The sequence below is a fragment of the Polypterus senegalus genome, chromosome 7 (genome assembly GCF_016835505.1).
Source record: "Polypterus senegalus isolate Bchr_013 chromosome 7, ASM1683550v1, whole genome shotgun sequence".
Lineage (NCBI taxonomy): Eukaryota > Metazoa > Chordata > Cladistia > Polypteriformes > Polypteridae > Polypterus > Polypterus senegalus.
The window spans coordinates 99,020,473-99,047,155 of NC_053160.1; the positions used below are offsets into that span (position 1 = coordinate 99,020,473).

Sequence of the window (26,683 nt, forward strand, 5' to 3'; positions counted from 1 at the left end):
ACGGTATTGAAACTGACAACGTTGCTATTTTTAGATCCCGCGGGATACCATATTACCGTTTTACCGCCCAAGCCTACTGCCAGGCCTTTACTGCAGTGGCTTTTAGTTGCTGTTTCTTTGTAGGCCTTTCTGTCTGAAGTTTAGTCATCAATAAGTGAAATGCATGCCCAATTTGAGTAAGATCAGGTGACTGATTTGGCCATTCAAGAATTTCCCACTTCTTTGCTTTAATAAACTCCTGGGTTGCTTTGACTATATGTTTTGGGTCATTGTCCATCTGTATCATGAAACGCCCCCCAATCAGTTTGACTGCATTTAGCTGCATTTGAGCAGACAGTATGTCTCTGAACACCTCAGAATTCATTCGGCTGCTTCTGTCCTGTGTCACATCATCAATAAACACTAGTGTCCCAGTGCCACTGGCAGCCATGCATGCCCAAGCCATCACACTGCCTCTACTGTGTTTTACAGATGATGTGGTATGCTTTGGATAATGAGCTGTTCCACGCCTTCTCCATAATTTTTTCTTGCCATCATTCTGGTAGAGGTTGATCTTGGTTTCATCTGTCCAAAAAATATTTTTCCAGAACTGTGCTGGCTTTTTTAGATGTTCTTTAGCAAAGTCCAATCTAGCCTTTCTTTTCTTGAGGCTTATGAGTGGCTCGCACCTTGCAGTGCACCCTCTGTATTTACTTTCATGCAGTCTTCTCTTTGTGGTAGACTTGGATATCGATACGCCTACCTCCTGGAGAGTGTTGTTCACTTGGTTGACCCATGGAAATGATTCTGCGATCATCCACCACTGTTGGACATCCAGGTCTTTTTGAGTGGCCGAGTTCACCAGTGCCTGCTTTCTTCTCAGGATGTACCAAACTGTAGATTTTGCCACTCGTAATATTGTAGCAATTTCTCGGATGGGTTTTTTCTGTTTTCGTAGATTAAGGATGACTTCATTCACCTGCATGGAGAGCTCCTTTGACCGCATGTTGTCTGTTCACAGCAAAATCTTCCACATGCAAGTACCACACCTCAAATCAACTCCAGGCCTTTTATCTGCTTAATTGATAATGACATAACGACGGACTTGCCCACACCTGCCCATGAAATAGCATTTGAGTCAATTGTCCAATTACTTTTGAGCCCCTGAAATGAAGAGATTGTGTTAAAAAATGCTTTAGTTGCCTCACATTTTTATGCAATCTTTTTGTTAAACCCACTGAATTAAAGCTGAAAGTCTGCACTTCAACTGCATCTGAGTTGTTTCATTTAAAATTCATTGTGGTAATGTACAGAACCAAAATTAGAAAAAAGTTGTCTCTGTCCAAATATTTATGGACCTAACTGAAGATTATGTATTATTTTAGATCTGCTTGAAAGCAGGTTTAGATGTAAAACAAAAGTTGATGAACAATAAAACTGAGGCATTAGTTATTAATTATAAAATACATATGTGGCTTCAGGCTTCATTTAGTCCCATAGCAAAATATGCGAGAGAGAGTAATATCCACCACAATTTTCGGTTCAAATTGATGATTTCTATTTGACAAAATGTTTCATCTAAGTGAGGGCTTTCTTTTAAAGTCAGCCTGGGATCTGTCTCTGGTCTCCTGCCCAAGTTGTCTGATGCACTTCCAAGTCATGTGAAAACCAGGGCAGTTACACACACAACACCTGGCCCCCTTGCAGGTCCCTATGCCCGGCTACCGGTGTCTTAAACTGGTCAAACCTTGAGGAACACTGCCAACTGTCATACGTGGGAATGAACTGCTCCCAGTAAGCCCATTCGCTCAGTCCTTCCATTATGGCCGCCTAGTTGGGTATAAATCCTTCTTTATCCCAGCCAGGATGCCTGTCCTCATTTCCTGCCTCTTAAAATATAAATTTATTAGAGTAGTTAACATTACATGAATCACATTACATCTTAAATCATCTGCACCTCTGAACTACAGTATCTCATTCAGTAAGTCAGTCATTTTACGGCATGCTTAGTCCTGAACAGGGCCACTGGAGCCTGTCCCAGCTAGCATTGGGTGCAAGGCAGAAAAAACCCTGGACAGGTGCCATTCCATCACAGGGCTAACAGACAGACACTCCAATCACACACTAAGGCTAATTCAGGATTGCCAATTCACCAAACATGCATGTCTTTGGGCTGTGGGAGGAAACCAGAGCACCCAGAGGAAACCCATGCAGACATGAAGAGAAAATGCAAACTCCATGCAGGACATGGGACACAAACCCTGGTCTCCTATCTGCAAGGTAGCAGCATTAACCACTGCACCACCATACCACCACTAGGTATAGTATGTGCAAATAGTTACTTCATTTGCTTTTGAGAAATCTAAACCATAGAGCACTGAAGTCCCAGAAGAAGTACAAGTGCCTGAATCGCAGAGAGTACCAAATTACAGACTATTTTCATTTTCAAGATTTCTGATCTCGAATTGAATGAGTAAACAAAATAAATAAAATGATATTACCGTACAATTCAAATATCCCTTTTCTGGGTCCACATTTTTCTTTAAGAACAGATGAGGAGAACATTTTTTTTTGGTAATTGATTTCAATAACAATTGAATTACACAAAATGTCCGTTCCCTTCTTAGTTATAAAACAATTTAATTTGTCATTCATCTGTTTACCTACTGTATGTCTTTTCCTTTCTTACAATAACCAGTTATGTTTTCTGCAGAATGCTGCTGTGAAAAAGTGCACAGGACCATTGAGAGAAATGGAGGGAGTGTTGTCCAACTGACCTCAGCCATCTGAAATCTGGTTTTGTTTATTCCACAGGATTTTAGACAGCCCACCACCACAGCTTACATCCTCCAGAAACAGTAAGGTGGCATTTTATTTTTCTTGTCAACATTTTTAAAGACCACCTTAAGTTTAATTCACTAGTGGTTTTTTTTGGATGGAAAAATGTGAGCATTGAATCAGAGCACTTTGCATGGGCAAAATGTAATCAAACAGTAGTTGCTAACATTTTAATAAAAAAAAAAAAAATGAGCAGAGGTCGAAAGAATGCACAAACAACACAACATCAAAAATACCGTAAGTGTCATTGGCACTACCTGATTGATTGACGCTTCTGAAAATAAATTTAATTGAATAATATTGTTATGACTGGACAGTCTCTGCCTTTAGACATTGCCTTGGGTAAAAAAGTAAGAATAATAAAATGGTGTAATGATGAAGATACTGTAAATATTATTTGCAAGCCAAAGGTAACTTTTAATATTTTAGTTTCAAACCAAAGGATTAAGAAGAGCCTGAAACTTTAAAGAGGCCATTTGCTGGCATTCCTTTGAACAGATGAATTCTAAATTTGCTGACACACCTAAAGCACAATCACCTGATGCTTTTCCTCTGTTCATGTTATCCAATTCTTTGTCACCAACTTCGCAATCCCAATCCACGTGCCTTAAGGTTTTTGAAATTGTCTGATTGTGCTTCTGCTATGACTCATTTTTATATGCAGTTATAATCTGCAGCCTTTTCTTTGTTTAATTATAAGCTACTGTTTGTAGTAAAGTATACTGTATGTTTAAATTAAAAATTGCACCTTTTTTTAGATATAAAGTGTACCTTATACATCTGCTTATTTCATAGGTTGCTGCTGAGGGACTGTTTAAATAAAAATGTCCATCCATCCATACATTATCCAACCCACTATATCTTAACTACAGGGTCACGGGGGTCTGCTGGAGCCAATCCCAGCCAACAAAGGCAGGGAACAAACCCTGGGCAAGAATGGCTTGCAAATACAAATCCCTGTAAACCATTTGTTTAAATGAAATATTTTGAGCATAATAGCAAAATTATCTACACAACTCCATCTGAATAACTGGTATAACCCTTGATCATTGGTGTCTTTCAGTCCCTCTACACTTCACAAGTCATTACCACAAGAACAAAGCTTAAAAGAAGTGTTGAGGCTGCCTTTTCCTGTTAATGTAAAAATCTGGAATACATTACCAAAAGAGATACACCAGGCTAATACTGCAGAACATTCTAAAAGACTCCTAAAATCTCACTTTTTCAATGTTTAAGCTTCAATTTAATTCTACTCTTAACACCTTAGATATGTATAGAATTATCATTCTCTTGAATCTTTTACTGTTCTCTGCGCCCCCATCGCCTCATCAAAGTTCTGAGCATCCATCCGCCTGTGATGTCAGAATGAAAGTGGACACCCCAACTTACCACAAGACCAACTGTGATGAATCCTCCAAGATGAAGCCTAAAAAAAGGGAATCAATGAAGAACTATTTAAGAACATTAAATCTTCTAAAAGCAGCCTGCCTATTATTCCAAGAACAAAGCTTAAAAGAAGTGTTGAGGCTGCCTTTTCCTGTTAATGTAAAAATCTGGAATACATTACCAAAAGAGATACACCAGGCTAATACTGCAGAACATTCTAAAAGACTCCTAAAATCTCACTTTTTCAATGTTTATTTTTTGTAGCTTCAATTTAATTCTACTCTTAACACCTTAGATATGTATAGAATTATCATTCTCTTGAATCTTTTACTGTTCTCTGCGCCCCCATCGCCTCATCAAAGTTCTGAGCATCCATCCGCCTGTGATGTCAGAATGAAAGTGGACACCCCAACTTACCACAAGACCAACTGTGATGAATCCTCCAAGATGAAGCCTAAAAAAAAAAACAATGAAGAACTATTTAAGAACATTTCGGAAGAATGACCAGTGTGGGCTAAGTGGTCTTTTAGCTTGGGACCCCTGTAGACCCCTTATGTTTTTTTCTCCAGTTTATTATTATTTATCTTTCTTATGTAAAGTGTGCATTATCTTTTGTTTACTAATAATGTAATATTATCGGAAATGATGTTGAGCTACATCCTTTGTATGAAAACGTGCTAAAGAAAAAAATGTTATTCAGTCAGTGATTCGTTGCACACCAATATCCCATGGTTGGAATTTCTCCATCAACACTGTTCAATGTCTTTTTTGTTTTCTTCCTATCTGTTGTCAACCATCTAGATCTTTTGTTGCCATATTGTGATTTTAGCCAAAATCTCTAGATTATAGTAATTTGTTTTTCTTTAGTATTTATAATTTCATATATATTCTCTGTTCTGTCTTTATTGGAGAATAAACTGTACTAAATTGAACTTTTGTATCGCTCTACCAATGTTCATTATTTTATCCAGGCCAGACACTCAGCCTGTGACGAGCCATATTGATGAACATAAAAGGAATACTAAGTATTTGTCTCAGGATTCTTGACATTATTTTTTGGGATTTGCACATGTAATTGTCGATTTCAAAATCTCCATTCTTCTCTTCCACATAGAGAGGAAAATACCATTGATTTATAGTTGCAAAGTGAAGCTTTTGGTGTTTGCTTTTCGCTGTAAATCCATTGGGTATGAATCAGTCAAATAGTCTGTCTGATTTCTTACATGTTTTAATGTTTTCCAGGCTGTTATAGTCATTAATTACTGTAGCAACATATAGGTAACAAACTTAAGTGGGCTATGCACAGACTCTTGATGGACACGACAGGAGGTGCTGCCTGGAAACTACAGTAGATTTGCCAGTGAAGACAAGTGACTGCATGTAGTAGGAGATATAAGAACTAATATGGGAAGAGTAAAAACCACCAAGTTCAGCACAGTTCTACAAGACCTACATGGTGGTGAGCAGTGCTGAAACAAACTCAAGCCAAAGCAGTAAATGAGATTCTTGTGGCCTTAACGTTCAAAAATGACATTCCTATACAAAATCTATAACTCTCTGTTTTCATCCATGTCACTTTTCTATAACACTGGGATTATTGTTTGAAATGTATTGTTTGATTTACACTGCCATGAAAAGGCAAATACACTCCATGAAAAGGTTTATGTTCTTCAACATATTTGCATGCAGGTGCTGCATATTCATCGTCATTATAAAACTATTATTAGACAAAGGTGATCTAATCTAACCAATAACAATGAAAATTATTCTCTGCTATGATTTATGGAAAAACTTGCATATTTCTATCCTGTCATTGCATTCTCCCAACCTCTATCTCTCTCAGCAGTTAGTGTAGCCTTCTTTTGGCAGAAGAAGACATTTTGCAGGCAGTTCCAGAACTTGTCTATCGGTCTCCTGCATCAATTTGAAGTAATTTCTGCCCACCTTCCCTTACTGTGTGATGTCTGAGGATTACTCCACATGTACTGCACACTTTCAGTGTTGTTAACATCTTGGTATAGACTTGGCCATTCCACAATCCTGTATTTCTTTTATTCTTGATTTGCTTGAATGTTCTTGGCAATTCTCCTGTTTCAAAGTCCACTGGTTCAGCTTCAGCCTTATGATTGATTGCCTGACATTTGCCTCAAGTACATCCTGCTGCAATATAGAATTCATATTTGGCTCTGTGATGACAACCTTGTGGGGCCCAAGGCAAAAATGCAGTCCAAACCATAAAGCTTCTGTTATTCAAAGGCAGTTTCTGTTTTTTGCCAAATAACTCTACCTGTGTCTAGTCTGTTCAGAGCATATTGTTGAAATAGTTCTGTTTTCAGTGTTATTTTTAAGAGCAGAGACTTCCTTAATCCTCACATTATGTGTAGACTGAGGTTGTCCAGTTTCATTTGGATTGTTGACTCATGAAGTTTGACATTGACATAGACTGTCAATCCCTTGATATTAGGATTAACAAAAGAATTAAAAGAATAAAAAAAATATTTTTTTCTACTGTTGGCCTGAATTTTTTCCAGTAGTTAGAATTTTTTTCATGTGTAAAGATGATCTTCAGATGGTGGAGTAATTGAGTACAATTTGAATATGGCTTCAAACCCTTCCCAGATTCATAGGGATCAAATGACTTTCTTTTGAGGTTTCCAGAGAGCTCTTTTACCCCGGACATGATGCAGCCACACACACCTCATTTGATCAGCGCAAACCACACGAATGATTTTTATAAAAGGAAGGCCACTTGAAACAATGACTAAATATAATTTTATCCAGGAATGACTAAAAATAATTGAGCTTTTCATGTGGTGTACTCAGTTTTACACACCACCATATCTTGCATTATAATTGGTAATGGACTCGCACCCCATCCACGAGTGTTTCCCAACTGTCAACCTGTATGGTCAAGATAGGCCTAGGCCCCCCATGAGCTTGAATGTGTGTGTTCGAATATAAATGTTTGAATGGATGTGTTGTAGGGCACAGCTTTTCACTTGCCTTGTAAAATATCTATGGAAAACACAATGCAAAATATATTTTGTACTTGGGGGCTGTCAAATGTTGCATTGTGTACTATAAATTGGCAATTTTCCCTCAGGGAAAAATAAAGTTCTATCGATGGATGGATGGATGGATGGAGTGATCTATCTATCTATCTATCTATCTATCTATCTATCTATCTATCTATCTATCTATCTATCTATCTATCTATCAGTATCTGAAAATGTATTAAACTCGATTCAGAATGACTTTGTAAAGTTGCATACTCTGTATTATATCATATGTGACATTCTGATATTCTTTACAGATCAACTAAGGAAGCAGAAACACAGAACCATATTGTTTGTACATGTTTGTTTTTTTTTTATAAAACTTCAGGCAGCTCCACTTATAATAAAGGATGTCAAGGCATGGCCCTGCAAGTCATTTCTTAAGACGGAGCCTGAAACAGATTTGCAAGGGTACATGTTTAATTGAACAATCACAATTTTAAACATAAGTAAAAATAATAAGTTATAAAAACATAGGCAGTATTTTCTTTTCTTTAAACATGAGAATTAAAAAAATAAAAGTGAACATAAAAGTTGAGATACGATTTTCATTACATGAGCTGCAATGTTATCATTATGAATTATTCACACACCATATCTTTGTATAGTTTCCTGTCTCTAAATATATATATATATATATATATATATATATATATATATATATATATATATAAATATATATTTATATATATAAATATATATTTATATATATATCAACAAATAATATTTACACCCAAGTACACTTTTTCCATCTGTTTCTATAATTAATACATAGCAGCATATCTGAACACAAAGAAATCAGTTTTTGTACAGTTACAGGATGCCCTCATCCGAAAAGCCACACCCACTCTGACTCCAGTCATTGGCCGGCTGATCTAAGCCTAATTAAAGTACAAAGTCTAATTCTTGGCCATCCCCACCCCGACAGACACCCCACACCCGTTTGCATACCCTCAAGGAATTCAGCATTCCCTTAGCTAAGAACAAAATTCCAAATAGTGCAGTTTTTCTCTCCTTTTCATTTTTGTGCTCCTTTCAAAAAACAAGACATTGAGCTTGGCTCCTTATAAATCTCAGCAAGCATTTGTCATGTGAGTGGTGCCCCTCCAGAAATCCTGGTTTGCCGCTAACTGCTAAAGTGTAGATAAGAAACTGTGGCTTGAGGAGCCATCTAATCATAGCCCTTTCATAAAAACACTCTATGGCTACTTCACCACCACTATAAACATTTTTTTTTTCAATTCTCAATTTACTTTTCCTGAAAACTGGGATACTGGAGGTGTAGCTTGTCTACACATATGCAGAGCATGTAAATTTCCCAAGTGTTCATTTAGTGTCTATCATTTTTTATTTTTATTTTTAACTATAATGAAGTACATGCAGCTGAAAGTAAAATCTATAGAATAATGAAAATACCAACATTGGATGAGAACAATACCATCAAATAGTGCAGCCCAGATAAGAACCACAGCAGATGAGGTACTTGACCAGCAAGAGAGTACTGGTGGAGAATGAGATAGCAGAGCAAAAATCAGCTAATAATGCCAGTGACAACTCACAGTAAAAATGAGGAGAAATGAAAAAGCATAAAGAACAGAAGAACAGGAACACTGGTGTGAGATGTTACAGGAGCCAATGCGCGTTCCCAAGTGTTCATGTGAGTTTTCTGAAGGTACTCATGTTTCACCCACATTCTAAATGTGCAGGATAGATCCAATTTAAAATTGGTATATTGTTAAATGAATGTTTCTCGTAAAGTGTTGACATCTTTCCTTGCCCCTGATGCAAAAAACCTCCAGGCCACCGTGATGATTTAATGGACTGAAGAATGGATGGATAATATGGAAGCACAGAAAACACATCTCCAATGAATAGTTAATGGAAGATGCACTTTCAAACAGACACTTATGTAAAGAAAATGATAGCATTGAACTGAGAGAAAAGGCAAATTAATGAGAATATTTGTTGGTCTCTTTTATCTGCTTTGCAATGCCTGATACTAGTTATGTCTTTTTTTTAATTATTATAACAGTCATACAAGAATGTGAGGCTGCATAATTGAGCCTTGGTCACTGTGTGTATCCAGCCATTGTCCACACCCTATCACTGCAGATGCTAATCTTGATCTGGCTACAAACTGCATATAACATGTGAAGATGTTCTTTGTACTAAGCAGCTTCCACTGAACAAATGAAATGGCAGACAGTATACACTCATTTTTCTCACTTTTCTTAATTGTTTTTTGCTTTAGACCCTGTGGTTACAGCTTCTAAAGAACATGCCTAACTTGTGCAAGGGTACAGACAGTTTTTGGACAAGTCTATCGTATCACTTCTGATAGAGGTACTATTGAAACTGCTTGAATGTAACATGAAGCTAACCCTAAACCATCCCTTTATTTGTCTCTGACATGGCTGTTTAGGTGGTGGTTTCTGCTAAAACACCTCTTGTCTCAAATTTCAACTTCAGAAAGAGCACTTCTTATTTTACACCTTCCACAGCTGTTCCCATTCTACTTCAGACAGATTTTGTCATTGGCTATCCAACAGTAAGGCTGCAGAGTGGCACATTGAGAAGAGCTGCTGTCTCATGGATTCAGCATCCCGGGTTTGAATCCTGTGCCTTACTGTAGTCTCCCAATATTTGCATGGGGATTTTCCCCAACTAATCCAGATGTTATTTGTTAAGTTAATAGGTGCTTCTTTGCCTTATGTGAGTACATGAGTGGGCCCTTCCACTGAATGGCATCCCATCTAGGGTTGGTTCCTTCCTTGCACCCAAAGGATAGGCTCCAGACACTCATGACACTGAACTGGCAGGTCATTTACTCAAGGCATTACTTTTCGATCGCTTTTTAACCTAGGTTTGAGATGATTTAATGAATGACCCATATTGCAACCCCATTTGAACAGTTTTAATTACAATTCATATATTATTGGTTTTCCATTAATTCTGGGGACGGACCCATCCAGGATGAAAGTTGCACATGTCCAACTCAGGTCCTGGAGGACTTCTTTAGTTAGTAATCAGTTACTGCTGTAATGGAACCTATTTCTTTTCATTAATTTTATTAGCCCTTATTTGCTTTTTTGCATCTTCTCCAGTCAAACAATAATAAGATGCAAAGCGGGCCAATAGCTGACCATCTAGTTTGATGCCATTTGCAGCTTTATGACCATCAAAATACACACAAAATATTGAAACTGTATCTGTTTCAATAAAATAGGTAAAAACAAAAAAATTACAGTCTAAAAAATGCTCATCTGTTCAGAATCACAAAACATGTTCTCGGTGCTCTCAGAACAAAAATAAAATCAACAGATTTGGAAATGTCTAGTGGGACATAATGAGAGTACAGATGCACCATAAAATTTAATTAACAGCGAGAGTTGACTTCTAATTAAGAAATTGGTAACAACAAAAATGGTGGCTGTCCAGGGAAATAGCTTGAGAACCCTGAGTTAGATGGTATCCGTTTGTTTCCTTACATCTGTGATGCAAACACGTCAGAGAATCACCTTCAGGGCTTGTCTGAGGTATGTACTACCTCTCTGGGACGAGAGGGGGTGTTGGCATTAATCATATCCTCTTTCCTTTTCCCTCCACAGCATCGAGAAGATGCCCAGTGAGGGCAACTGACTCGGCCCTTTTGGTCTCTGGCATGTAGAGTGCCAAGCTGGCTGAAAGCAGGTATCATTTAGCTGACCAAGCGAACTTCAAGCCTAGACAGACAGACAAGCCTTGTCACTACTAGCCCCAAAGAGGCTATTGTGTTGAATTTATTCTTGTTACTCATGCCACGAAGCACCCTTTTTGTTCTTTAAAAAGAGTCTGAATTAAATGGGGACAGCCACATTGGCACCCCACCATTTATTCAGTGGAGTTGCCACTCTGTGCATGACTATTAGTGATGAGCGAGCACCAAAGTGTTCGGGTGTTTGGTCAGAACACATCATGATGTTCGTGTGCTCTACCGAGTACCCGAGTATAATGTAAGTCAATGGGAGAAAACCAGGCACCCCCTGCTCTGAAGAGGGGAGGGTGCCTGGTCCATTGGAAAAGGTCAGAAAGTGACAGAAACACCACCCAAATGGACCGGGAACAGCATGGGGACGATGTCTGGATGCATCTTGGACTCCCAAGTCGCTGCTGGGAACCAGTTTGTCCGAGTTGTACGCCACTTTTACAGACTGACAAAAACACTCAAAGCCTCCCAAAAAAATCAATTTTACAGGAAAAATGACGCTCTAAAACATTATATGCCAGTGCCTGCAGGTGAGCTGACGCTCTAAAATATTATATGACAGCGCCTGCATATATAGCACCCGATGACGTGTTCTGGCCAGCCAATCACTGTAATGCCAGCACCTGACATAGCTACTAGCATTACAGTGAGGGCAGTACTTACATGCCCCTTGATTGGCTGTCTCCAACCCGCGAAACATGCACATGTGGTGCTCGTTCGAGTAGCGCCATGCTCCGAGCATGCTCGCTCATCACTAGTGACTATACATCTCAATTTCATTAGGCTGCTGCTTGACAGTTTGCCTACTTTGAGTCAACTTGAATTTAGCAGTCAATCTATAGATAAACACCATCTGTGAGTTTTCTTGTAAAACTGGTCTTCACAGGCTGTAGTGCCAAATATGAGGATATTCAATGGGTAACACATGTAAATAGAGGATATCTGGCATCTGAAATAAGAATGACAAATTAACATGGCATCACAGAACAGAATATTTGACTTTCAGTTAGCTTTTTCTTATTAGTCATATTTTAGATTTATTTTTTCACACAAATAATTTATATATGTAGCACCCACAATATCCCACAATAATTAGCATCTCGCCACTATGAAGTTGTGACGGAAACTCCAACATTCGATTTCAATGAATTATGCAAGATCAAACTTGTTAGACCCATCCAAGTCATTGTGTGGCTGCAAGAATTTTCTATTTCATCCAACTACAAGGTAACTGAAATTTTTTTTAGAGGACTAGGGGGCTCCACCACCTGCTTGCCAACCCCGGGTTGGTCCTGTGGAAATACAAATGTATTAAAGTGTTTTATTTCAGTAAAAACAATATTTGGAATGAACGTTTCTTCAAGATCGCATTGAATTTTGATTGCTTGTTTGGCCTTACAGCGTGATAATGCAACTTATAGCTGACCGTGAGTGATTATCCTTTCTTTGTCTGTTATAAGTAAATTGACTTTTTCAAATGTTTGTTCTTGTGATTTGTTGTCATTGCAAAAGCTATTCTCACGGGAAACTGTAAACGTTTTAATACAAATGGCATCATTCAATAAAAATAAGACTTTCTGATAAAATCTACTTACGAAAGTGGTAATATCCAGAGCCGATGTAGCCGGTGGCATTGTTCTCAAAAGGCTGCGGATTTCTGGGCATTGTGGATTGCACGTCATTGTAAGAAATAAATCTGGCTGACCGATAGTTCTGGACATCGCCATTGCATCATGAAAAAACTGTTGCAATGATCTTGGACTACCTTGATATGATGATGGTAATATTACTGCTTTACCTATTTTGAATTTGTTTGAACTATTGATATTTGGATTTTGACCTTGCATATATTCCGTTCTGTTTAGCTTGATTCTATTTAATAAAGAAGAGATGATTAGCTGTGACTTTTACATAATAATGTAATGTTGCGATAGAAGTTGAGATGATAGAAGTGGGTTAAATACATGGGAACGTATCACTAATTTTGACCCGAAATATTGTGTGGGTGTTATTCGTTTTTCTGAATGTGTTTGTTTAATATTGTACGACCATCCTGTTTCGCCATCTGGGAAAAGCAAAGGAAAGAGTAAAGGGTCGGCATGTGGCGATGTATTTGACAGAAATGACGAATCATGCTTTGTCTTTGGATATACACGAATATCTACTCTGTTTTTGATATCTCCGTCTTTCGAAATAATTATCGCTGACAATTCGTGACATGTGGGTTTATTATAAATGCGACTGTGATCTTTCGGATTCATATAGAAATCCAAGAAAATTTCTTTGTCCATGTTTTGCTGATAAATTTTGTGTAAAGTGCAATACTTTTGGAAGTATGGATTTGTATCCATTATTGGCTGGAGAATTTCTATTACGTCGGATCGTTTAACTCTTTCGATTCTGTGTTGCATCGCTTCTCCGTGATCATAAAGATACACCTGACCAAAATGTGTTTTTTTCTAAATTAAACTTATCGTAGCTGTAATTGTTGCGGGAACACAGATTCTCATAGCGTATGGTCCATTATTGTGTAAATCAAAATTTTGTGCATTGAATGATGCTAAAGTGAAAAGATTATTGTAAACGTGTATATTTTGCCTGTAGTGTTTATGGATTTCACTTTCACCACACAAAAAATCTTTGCATTCTTGCGGAAACGCCTCTTCATTGGAAAGCAGCAGTACTTTTTCCTGATGGCAACACAAATGAGACGATCTATAACTTAAACTTTAAAGCCTTACAATATCTACATACTTCCGACATCTCACCTATGTCCATATATTCAATCTCTTTTTGCTGTTCAGTTATTTCACCAAGTAATAATTTCCATTTGTTTGTGCAAATGCGATCTGTACTTTTTTTTTGACACTTTCAAATTTTAGTACTGTCACATTTTTTAACTTGCTCTGTGTGTGTATCCCACCAAGGTGTTTTATGAGCCTTTAAAACTCCACTGCTTTCATAATCTGTAACCTGCTCTGCATGTGTATGGCGCCAACGTTTTTGAACGTCTTTTATGAAGTTCTACTGTGTCTTTTACTCTTTGTCCCTGTTTGGACGTGCAAGGTTTTCAGGTCCACTTGTTCTGGGCTGATTTTGACTTTCCTTACCTAGGTCACCATCTCATGGGAACATGCTTCCAATGGATGTCAGTATGACGTGACTTAACCATGATTTGACCGTGTTGCAGGAAGTGAAAGTGACTCTGCCTCTCTGAAGTGTCTCTCTGTCTCTCTTCAGAGCAACATGTCTCATTGCAAGATTTTTTTATAATAGAGAGAAAACATTTTTTACATTGAGTTTTGCTCACTAATAAAATGCATTTCATTAATTAATTAAAATAACAACCTGATTTTATATTGGCATCAGTAAAAAATGTACCAGTTTTCACTGTGACAGTCATCTTAATGAAAACAAAAAACTTGTGAATCTTAAGACAAAAAAAATGATGTTCCATTAGGAGCAATAATTGGTTACTAATAAGGAAAGTGGCTGAACAAAAACCTGTAGCAGCTGTGGCCCTCCAGCATCTGGGTTTGACCCATTACAAGTGTAACTTGCATACTGCTTACATCAAACATAAGCAATGCATATTTGTGCATCGACCACAAAGAAAATAGGAATAATATATCTGTGGTGTTAATTACCCTTTTTCTGATATTTTTCATATTCTATTTTACTATTTATTGTTTTTCCTAGCAGTGCTTTATGACATACTTCATTCTCAATATGTCCAGCTTTTGTGAATCTGCTTGTATACTTTCTCACTGCTGACTGAAGTAGAACACCTCATACTCACACTGCATACACCACATACTCATACTGTAATAAGCACTTGCACCTTGTCTATGGTCCAGCACCTGTCTGACTCTCTCTAGCACAAAAAAAAAAAAATATGGCACAAAACAAAATCAACCCAAGTGTTTTAATATGGCGTCATGGGCAACAATGTTTTATCTAAACTACTGCATGAAAACACAACCTGAAACCAACCACCATAACATTACCACAACCTTATTGAAGGTTAGGTTGGTGACCGGTCCACATACAGAGCAGGAACCTAACAAGCCATGAAATGCCACAGGTGATTCCAGAAACCTTCTGAAAGAAGACAGTAGAAAACCAGGCATAATCTGGTTTCACTCAGATCCAGGCTAGGGTGGCATTAGCGGTATAAGACACTGCTGACATACATTGCTCCCATAGTGCTGTTACCAAAAGATACTACGCTGATAATCTCTAACAGAGAGGACAATAAATCATGCCACAATTGATAGAGCTGTTCCACTTAGAGCATGGATAAAACAAACAGATGAAAGAGATGTTGATTAACTGCCCCATCAGACACCGTTGAAGGAGTGGCAGATCAAAGAAGACACATTAAAATTCTTTTAATCTCAATACTGGCCCAGTGGGATGTTATAAATCTAGTGCCAGTATAGGCCTATGAAGCCACTGCAATCAAAATAACAAATTTGCTGCAGATTTTCCAACAATACATAATTTTGCATCAGCTTATGAAGTACAGAATTAAGCAGTGGTGATCATCAATGGGAAGCCTGGCTGGATGCAGGTTTAGAATTCTTAACAGTCATTCAAGCTACTTACAGAACAATGCTTTCAAATAACAGTATTCAATACTTAGGAAAAGATAAGGGCAGAGGTAACATTTTTGAATATTTGATGTATATTATTCAGTAGGAAATCACATATAGGAGTTTCTAAAACAGATAGTTAACAGTACTTCACAAAAGAAGAGCTCAGTCTTCAAGAAAATGACCTATAATCCAGCAGACATCCAAGTATATTACAGATTGGCTTGCTATAAGACCACCTCCTGTCAGGTTGACATCAGCATACTGACTAATTTTGACTAAGCAGAGACTAACCTTGACCTAGCTGATAAAAAAATGTGATCAACCAGGGCTACACTGACCATACTCACACGGCAATCAGATTCAGCAGGCTGAAATCTTTGGTCAATCACAGATGACAGTGGTGGTTCATTGACCAATCTCAGTCTAGCAGACATCATTAGCCTGTACTCAAGGTAACCTTGGTCATGAAGATATCAGCTTGCTGACAGACTGATCTTGATTTAGGAGAGACTGGCTTGCTTCTGTTATTGGACAAGCAGGGATTAGCTTGTTTACCACAAATCAACATGCTGACCTGGGTCAGGCAGTAATTTTTCACAGCAGCGATATTGGAAAGCCCAGCTTTGCTTCTAATGGCTGGACTCAAATATAAAGATGTCTGAGGTAAAGAAAAAAAAAATCCAGGACTCATCCAAAATGTCAATATTGGCTCCTTCACTTATGTCAGTGCACTGATTTTTGGCATTTCACAGCTGTTTCTTTCACTGAATAATCTGCCCCAGCATATGTAAGACAGAGGGCCAGATGCTGCCACAAGCAGGACCTCCAGCTAAATTAAGCACTGCCACCTGATGTTTCATTGCATGATCTGCATGGGAAAAAGATTCATTTATATCTCGGTGGATTCAATTCTCTCCAAACGAGATGGGCCAACCCACGTAGCTGTTGACTGTTTCTTCTCCTCAGAGGACACTGTGTTCAGTTTGGAGCTGAGGTCATTAACCTGCTGCTCCAAGGCTTGGTTCTTCTGATACATTTCCACATAGTTTAGTTGCAGCTGTGCCTGATACTTAAGCACTTTTTCTTTTTCTCCCTGCCACGTTTGCCTCTCCTCTGCAAAGGTGACAGCCTGTTGTTCCCGCTGTTGCCTCTCGAGTCTTAGTTCTCCCTGCAGCCGTTCCATCTGCCTACGCAGCCCTCCCACTTCGGCCTCTGTTTGTCTCTGTGCTTTGGCCTCATCACTCTGGCAGTTCAGCAGAGCAGAATCAGGGTGTGAGGAGGGCAGTGCTGGGGGTGTGACAGCTGCTGCAGCACCTTGAGTGGGACTTGAGGCCCCCGTCCCTGCATTTAGTCCAGCCAGAGCCTGCTTCAAACTGAGCACCTCGGCTTCAAACACACCCAGCTTCTCACGAAGTACAGATACCTGTGGAGACAAAATAAATGCTGGGGTCATTTGTTTTCACAAAGTCTTCCTGTCCTTTTACATTTATGAAATTAAAAGGGTAATAGCTTCTGCAAAAACAATAATGAGAATTTTATTTTCAAGAGAAAAATTAAAAAGATAAATTTCTGCATATAGTGCATAAGGCATGGTCAAGAATTGGGATCTAACATCACATTACAAGACTTTTCCAGAGGTCGGCATGTTTATATGTATCTTGACGGAATGAAAAAAAAAAAAGAAAAAAGATCTGAGACTGCAAAGCCTGCAGTCGTTTAGACTGAAATCCCCTCTAACTAGAAGTCATGTAGTGTGACATCGACTTAAGTCACTAGGACTTTGGTATGAATGTTGGTGGCTAGCATCTTAGACGTTGCCCTCCTGAGATTTTCATATTTTGCAGTTTAAAAAAATGTTGTGACAAACAAAAAGCATGCAGTGAATGGCAGTTCTGTTGTTGTAAACACCTTGGGAATAAGTGAGTTTAGGAAAGAATGACCAGGCCAATTGAACCTAATAGAAAGGCCACAAATACTCAGATATTGGCTGTTTAAAACAGTGGTGTGTGAAAGGGCATATTTGTATGCCCGAAGTGTTGGGCCTTCAAATGGATAAGCTACAAATGCCAACCAAGTCAGCAATGAATAGGAAGATGAGGATACAGTGGACCTATAATCCCTAAAATGGAGCAATTGAAGACTTAAAAAAATGTAACCTTGTCTGAGGAATCTTGATTTGTGTGTCATTTAGATGATAGGCTCAGTATTTCCCATAAACAGAAAGCAAATATTGTTCTTTCCTGTCTTGTGTAAAAGGCTTAGGCAGATGTCAACAACATAGACCAAATTCACACAGGAAAGCTTCCAGCACCTTGTTGGATCCATGCCTGAAAGAATTTAAGCTGTTCTGGAGGTCAAGGGTATTTCTAGCCAGTACTAGATACATATGCCTAAAAACAGGCACTTAATGAATAATAACTGTATAATGATAGATGAAAAGTGTACTCAGAAAAGTCATATCATATGCCCATATGAGATATCCTAGACACTGCTTACAAGAAATGGCCACAGGCAACAAACATGCAACAAAAATATAGCAATAAAATGAACATCCATCTCCATTTTGAGAGAAGAGAAACATATGATTCTAATAGTTTGAGTAGATCATTAGGACAGAGTTTAATTTTGCTACTTTAATTCAAATAAATAATTTCCATATATTTTTGTCAAATAGAAATACAGGGATCCTAGTGTTGTCTTAAGACAAAGGGGGGATGCAGTTTGTTGCTTTTAAAAAGGAAGATCTACAGACTGGCGTTTTAATACACCCATGGCATCCAGACTCTTTACCTGAATGCTATACTACTGTACAGGCCGACAGTTGGAGCGCCTAGCTAAAAAGATGGGCCTTGTTGTACACAACGAAATGTACTCAAATCACATGTTAAAATACAAAAATGCTCTCTCTGTTGCCAAAACTGCATACTATTCTAAAATTATCAAAACAGGATGGAAAAATACTAGAGCTCTTTTTTCTACAATGAAAAGGCTAATTACACCACCAGAAAGTGTCGCTCACCATAACCTCTCTGTTTAAATACTGCTGCACTTTTTTGGATTTCTTCAACTCAAAAATTGAAAAAATTCACCAGCAACTTGCTTCCTCTGTTAATGCAGAAAATGACATACTCTCCACTATCATCCATATTCCCGTACCAACCACCCTATTCTCAGATTTCAGTTTACCAGCTGAAAATAATATCTCAGAGCTTATAACAAAATCTAATTCTTCCACATGCCACTTAGATCCAATACAAACAAGCTTTAAGTCCTGTCTGTCACATATCTCCCCCATGATAACTACTATAATTAACTCTTCCCTTACTATAGGCATCGTCCCCCTCTCACTAAAACAGCCTCAATTACTCCAATTCTGAAAAAACCTGGTTTAGACCCAAATATCCGTAACAATTATCAGCCTATTTGAAATGTTCCATTTATATCTAAAGTTCTCGAAAAGATAGTTGCCTCCCAACTCCAGTCCAATCTTTCAAAAAATAACCTTTTTGAACAATTTCAATCTGGTTTTCACCCTAAACACAGCACAGAAACTGCCCTGGTCAAAATCACAAATGATCTTCTCCGGGAAGCTGACATGGGACTTGTATCAATTCTTGTGCTTCTTGACCTCAGCTCTGCATTTGACACCATATCCCATCAGATACTTTTGAAATATCTAGCTAGTTTTGGAGTCTGTGGCCATGTCTTCCAGTGGTTTTCTTCCCACCTCACTGATAGGAAGCAATTTGTTCAAATAAAGGGCTTTAAATCTGAGAACGCAGTCATTACTCAGGGAGTTCCGCAGGGTTCTGTTTTGTGGCTGCTTGTTTCACTCATTTACATCTTCCCAATAGGTAATATCTTCTGGCACCATGGTATTAAGTTCATTGTTACGCTGATGACACATAGCTATATCTATCCACTAAATTCACTTCTGTTTTCCCCCCAGGTACTCTAATCACATGTCTCCAAGACATAAAGACATGGAAAACTCACAATTTTCTCCAACTAAAACAGCAATAAAACTGAGGTTCTCCTCATTGGCTCTAAATCTACACTTGCTAAGGTTAACCATTCTTCTATTTTAATTAACAATATTAACACAAACATCTCTTCCCAAGTTAAGAGCCTGGGCGTTATTCTTGACAGTACACTCTCTTTTTCTTCCCATATAAGTAACATTTCTCGGACTGCATTCTTCCATCTCCGAAATACTTCTAGATTTTGTCCTGTTCTTACGCAACACAGTACTGAAGGTTAATGCCGAGTCACCTCACATAGATTACTGTAATGCTATTCTATCTGGCATCCCTCAAAAAGTTATCTATCGCTTACAACTTCTTCAAAATTCTGCTGCTAGGATAATAACCTGTTCTAAATCCACTGAACATGTTCACTGGCTCCCTGTTAACTGCAGAATACAATACAAAATAATGCTCTGAACATTTAAAGCTCTCCACAACCTCACCGATCTCCTCCAGACTGACACTCACTCTCGCTCACTCAGACCCTCATCTGCAGCTCGACTTTCTGTACCATATATCAAACTCTGTGCTATGGGAGCTCGAGCGCCTCTCATGGTGCTCTCAACTCGGGAATTCTCTTTCCTCTCATATACGTCAGCTCGATTCAATAACACAGTTTAAAACTGCCCTCAAAATGTACCTTTTCAACTGGCATACCAATTGTGAATCCTACACTGTTACTCCCCGTTATCTTTGTTTGTGTGCTAATTATTGCTTTGTGATTTATCATTCTGTTATTTTTATTTTACTAATGTAGTTTAATTTTATTGTATGGTGACCTTGAGTGCTAAGAAAGGCGCCTATTAAATAAAATGTATTATTATTAGAATTATTATTATTATTATTATCTCATATAACCCAGCCACAGGGGATGCACAAACCAGTGTGTTTCTTCGTGCTGGTCCCAAGCCTGGATAAATGGGGAGGATTACGTCAGGAAAGGCATCTGGTGTAAAATTTTTCCAAATCAATATGTGGACAATACAAATTTCGATTCTGGATCGGTCGAGTCCCAGGTTAACAACGACCGCCACCAGTACTGTTAGCCAACAGGGTGCTGATGGAAATTGGGCTACTGTTGGCTGAAGGAGAAGAAGAGGGGGGAGACGTGTCCGGAGGCAGGAGGAGAGGAGGAAGGTAAAGAGAGTTGAACTGAGGGTTGGAACTTTGAATGTTGGCAGTATGACTGGTAAGGGAGCAGATATAGTGGAGAGAAGGAAGATTGATATATTGTGCGTGCAAGAGACTAAATGGAAGGGGAGTAAGGCCAGGTGCATCAGAGGTGGATTCAAATTCTTCTATCATGGTGTGGATAGGAGGAGAAATGGAGTAGGAGTTATTCTGAAGAGAACAGTATGTCAAGAGTTTTTTGGAGGTGAAAAGAGTGTCAGACAGAGTAATTATGATGAAGCTGGAAATTGGAGGTGTGATGATGAACGTTGTTAGTGCATTTGCCCCACAAGTTGGGTGTGCAATGGATGAGAGAGAAGATTTTTGGAGTGAGCTGGATGAAGTGATGAACAGTGTACCCAAGGGACAGAAAGTGGTGATTGGAACGGATTTCAATGGACATGTTGGTAAAGGGAACAGAGGAGACGAAGACGTGATGTGTAGATATAGTGTCAAGGAGAGGAATGAAGAAGGTCAGAGGATAGTGGATTTTGCCAAAAGGATGGACATGGCTGTGGTGAATACATATTTTAAGGAGATGGAAGAACACAGGGTTACATACAAGAGTTGAGGAAGATGTACACAGGTAGATTACATCTTATGCAGAAGAGTCAATCTGAAGGAGATTGAAGACTGCAAAGTGGTGGCAGGGTAAAGTGTAGTTAAACAGCATAGGATAGTGGTCTGTAGGATGAGGGCAGAGTCAAGGATCAAATGGTGGAAGTTGAAAAAGGAAGACTGCAATATTGAGTTTAGAGAGAAGGTGAGACAGGCACAGGGTGGTAGTGAATAATTACCAGACAGTTGGGAAACTACAGCAGAAGTAGTAAGGGTGACAGCAAAAAGGGTTCTTGGCATGACATCTGGACAGAGGAAGGAGGAAAAGGAAACCTGGTGGTGGAATATGGAAGTACAGGAGAGTATACAGAGGAAAAGGATGGCAAAGAAGAAGTGGGATAGTCAGAGAGATATAGAAAGTAGACAAGAGTACAGGGAGATGAGGCGCAAGGTGAAGAGAGAGGTGGTGAAGGCTAAAGAAAAGGCATATGATGAGTTGTATGAGAGGTTGGACACTAAGGAGGGAGCTGGGAAAGATGTGCAGCAGGTTAGGGTAATAAAGGATAAAGATGGAAACATACTCACAAGTGAGGAGAGTGTGTTGAGCAGATGGAAAGAGTACTTTGAGAGGCTGATGAATGAAGAGAACGAGAGAGAGAAGAGGTTGGATGATGTGGAGATAGTGAATCAGGAAGTGCAACAGATTAGCAAGGAGGAAGTAAGGACAGCTATGAAGAGGATGAAGAATGGAAAAGCTGTTGGTCCAGATGACATACCTGTGGAAACATGGAAGTGTTTAGGTGAGATGGCAGTGGAGTTTTCAACCAGATTATTTAATGGAATCTTGGAAAGTGAGAGGATGCCTGAGGAGTGGAGAAGAATTGTACTGATGCAGATATTTAAAAATAAGGGGGGTGTGCAGGACTGTAGTAACTACAGGGGGATAAAATTGATGACATCAGTGCATTACAGGGCACGCTCATTTTTGCTAAAAAGATACACACCTATTCATTCATCCATCCATCCATTTTCCAACCCACTATATCCTAACTACAGGGTCACGGGGGTCTGCTGGAGCCAATCCCAGCCAACACAGGGCACAAAGCAGGAAACAAACAGGGCGCCAGCCAACCGCAGGGTGCACACACACACACACACACACCAAGCACACACTATGGACAATTTAGGATCGCCAACGCACCTAACCTGCATGTCTTTGGACTGTGGGAGGAAACCCACGCAGAAACGGGGAAACCATGCAAACTCCACGCAGGGTGGACCCTGGAAGCAAACCCGGGTCTCCTAACCACGAGGGAGCTGTGCTAGCCACTGTGCCACCGTGCCCCCCCCACACCTATTTAAACCAAATCAATTTATAGCCACAATTATGACAGGCTACCTGAACAAGCCCACTTATTCTTTGACAGGGTCACAAGTGGCCACAGCCTGTAATGGCAGCATGTGGTAAGGCAGAAACTAACCCCGGATAGGGAACCAGTCCATCAACTGGCACAGTCATTGACATAACCAAACACACTTGTACAGTTCCAAGTTAGTGTCACCAGCTAATCTAGCATGCATATGTTAGAGATGAAATCATAGCACATAAAGAAAACTCATTCTAACATAGTAGGAGAGTGTATACTACATATGAGATTCAGAAGCAAACCCTTAAGCCATGATGCTGCAGGGTTAACCACTACTTTAACATGCAACTGAGTAAACCAGTCATTGCTGGTGAAACTACAAACCAGCAAGTCTCCTTTAACTCCAAATTATCAAACACTAATCATGACACTATGTTTAATATTAATTCAAGTCAATTATGATCAAATAGCAGTGCAGTGGTTAATGCTGCTGACTCATGGATCCCATGTTGAAGGTTTGAATTTCATGCCCAGCCACTGCCTGTGTGAATTTTGTACATTCTCCCCATATGTGCATTGATTTTTTTTTCCCCTGGGTGCTCCAGTTTGTCCTCACACAAATCCTAATGACACTTGTTACACTCATTTCAAACTTCAAATTGGTCTTTTTTGTGTATTTTCATACATAGTGAGAAGAAATGAAGATATACAGTACAATACATACCAGCAGATAAGGAAAATGAAATATTCCCTTGAGAAGGTAAACTTTACAAACCATTACAAAAAATATGAACACTACTAAAATTATATAGAACCATATGAACTCTAATTAAATACAGATAGAATAAATGCAAATAAATTCAAGAAAAACAAACAAGTGCAAAAAACATTAGAAAAATATCTTGGAAAACACTGTAGATGAATAATAATTTTTTAATGTGGCAGGTAATAAACTAATTGAATGTAAAAATGAAATATATAAGAATGTAAAGAATATTGCTAATGTTCATGTGAATTGCTTTGTTCAATGCTACATAGTGTGCCTATTCACCTAAGGCCCTGCCACATTAGACAATGTTTCCAGTGATTTTCAGTCATAGCCTACGTTTATATAATCTTAGCAAGTCAGAGGCAGTTGGCGCTCTCCTGTGAAGACAAGTCATGTAAAGTGACATATCAAGTGGCTCATTCCAACTAGTCCACGACTCGCTCCAACAAAATCAAACAAGTCTGATTTGGTCTTTAGTCTTAGGGGCAGGCTCTGTGTGAAAGACAGCTGACAACCAATGAATGCTCATCGAGAAGTACAAATTATATAAGGAATGAGGAATGTGGGTGTTGCAGACCTCAAAAAAAGAAGAGAAGCTCACCTGTCTGCTGTCTAATGTTTTACATTCCACATCAGAATGGAAAAAAGAAAATAAGGGCAGAGACTCCAGCTAAGCTCTCTGTACCTGTTAACCCTTCATACACTGCTAGTTCTGTGAGGAAGCACATTATAGAGACAAGCAGTCACTAAATTTGTTATGTCCACTGATTTTCAGTCATGTCGGACCATATCATGTAAATTGATACGGTCTGTCAATGAGATCTGCAACTACATTCGGCAAGTCTGGCATATACTACAATTCAAAGTCGTTATAAATCAATACTCATTGACTTGTTACCTTTTGTCAAGGTTCTAAGTCTTTACTTCTTCCTTTCTCTCCTCTTCCTTACTGACCTTCATTTTTTTTTAAATCGGCCTCTAACACCACAAGGTAAAATAAACAGGACCCAAAAACTGACCACCTATACTCTTAAAGACACAATGTACCATTTTCACTTCAGAGTTTAGGTGCAAGAAACACAATATTTTGTTATGTAGCCTAGAAGTGTTAAAACTTTTTTAGCCAAGGATCAATATTGTTCTACATAGTAGTGGCACCCCACTAATATAAGCCCAGTGCTTTGAAGCTAGGCATAAACTTGGTTTCTGCTAACAACAATCTATCCACCCATCCATCCATTATCCAACCCGCTATATCCTAACTACAGGGTCATGGGGGTCTGCTGGAGCCAATCCCAGCCAACACAGGGCACAAGGCAGACCCTGGACAGGGCACCAGTCCACCGCAGTAACAACAATCCCACAGCATGATTTTGGATAATAACATACGTATCTATTATTCAAAGCAAATGCTTAAGTATAGCAGATTACTGATATATGAATAATCTGAATATATGATCAAGCATCATGTGATGGATCCTTTTCTTTTTTTTGCATTTCACCTCCATGAACTGAAATGTTTTGAAGCTCCACCATTTTTATCTTAAGTGGCTAAGGACCAAACCTTTCCTAGGCACCATTAAACCCTTACATAATATTGTATTTGCGAATTTTAACAAGGGATTATTGGTCATTTTTTTGCATGGGTCTGTATTTTTTCATTTTCCATGTATATGTCAAATGCTTTCTAAATTAATTATTTTAATGTGAAAATAGTAGTGTGATTTGATGTGGAATAAAAAAGGCTTTCGATTTTTTACCTTTGCCTATTCTCATGTTTATTTTTTTAAGGTAGGACAAACATTCACTACTCTGTCCATAACTAAATCTTTCATTTATTAGTAACATTAAAATGAAATGTTAGATATTATTGTTATTAATAATTGTTAACATTTGTCTTTTCTCCTCATAGTACAGTATTTTCTTTTGCACTAGTCTATGAATTTCTAAAAACTGTTCTGAAAATGATTACAGAGTAAATAACTTTATGAAAACTACAAATACTGTGACAATGGAGGACTACACCAGAGAGACACTATGCAAACGGCTCCTGTCAGGTTGTGAAATCTCAATCACTTTACAATGCTCTCTGGTGCTTTTGGAATGTTGTTCCCAGGCACTCTCCATCCTGCAATGGATTGGCTAAAAGAGGTGTGAGGAGAGAGAAGTTGTGACCTTGGACCCCGCACATAAGATTTGACATGGGTGCTGAACACAGAAGAGCATAACAAGGTCAGGTGAGTGAGACAGGAGTGCAGACTCGCTACATTTGGCCTTTGATACTAGTTGTCATACCACTCTCCTTACTAGATTACCTCTGATTGGAATTACCCACACTCCACTTGATTGGTTTAGATCTTACCTCTCAGGCCGCACTCAGTTCATTCAGCTTAAAACCTTCACATCCCAACCCACCGCTGTTTCTTCAGGTGTGCCCCAGGGCTCTGTCCTGGGGCCTCTTCTTTTTGTTATTTACCTTCTTCCCCTTGGAAATATGTTTCGTAAATATAACATTAATTTTCACTGTTATGCTGCTGATACCCAGCTCTACCTTGTAAGTAAATTCACCTCTTCCTTTCCACCACCTTCGCTTATTGACTGCATTGCTGAAATTAAATCCTGGTTTTCTTCGAATTTTCTTAAATTAGATGGTGACAAAGCTGAGGTTCTCTTCATTGGTTCAAAATCATCATTATCCAAAGCCAATAACCTTTCTCTTATTATTGATAACTCCATTGTTCCCCATCACCTCAGGTCAAGAGTCTGGGTGTCATCCTCAACAGTACTCTGTCTTTCCAATCTCACATTAATAACATCAACTGGTCTGCTTACTTCCACCTACATAATATTAATCGCATCCGCCCCTCCCTCACTCCCCATACCACTGCCATTCTTGTTCATAGTCTTGTCTGGACTATTTCAATTCTCTCCTCTTTGGTCTCTCTAATAAATCTCTTCATAAGCTGCAGCTAGTCCAGAATTCTGCAGCACGCATCATTACTCGAACCTCATCTATTCACCATATTACTCCAGTCTTGCAGCAGCTTCATTGGCTCCCAATTAAGTTTCGAATTGATTTTAAGATTCTGATATTAATATTTAAGGCCATTCATAACCTTGCCCCTCCATATCTGTCTGACCCTTTTCATGTTGCCATTCCCTCCCGTAACCTTAGATCCTCTTCCTCCATCT

At 38.8% G+C, this 26,683-nt stretch overlaps 1 protein-coding gene across 4 annotated transcripts in view; it reads right to left on the reverse strand.

Moving 5' to 3' along the window:
• Window positions 1–13,859: 13,859 nt before the first annotated feature.
• The window catches only part of LOC120532735 (leucine zipper putative tumor suppressor 3-like), a 112,914-nt gene continuing 100,090 nt past the window's right edge, over window positions 13,860–26,683 (reverse strand). For all 4 annotated transcript variants that reach the window (XM_039759056.1, XM_039759057.1, XM_039759058.1 and 1 more), the window contains one exon: window positions 13,860–17,025. In XM_039759056.1, the coding sequence (XP_039614990.1) occupies window positions 16,492–17,025 (534 nt within the window). In that variant the 3' untranslated portion in view covers window positions 13,860–16,491. The remainder of the gene's footprint in view (window positions 17,026–26,683) is intronic.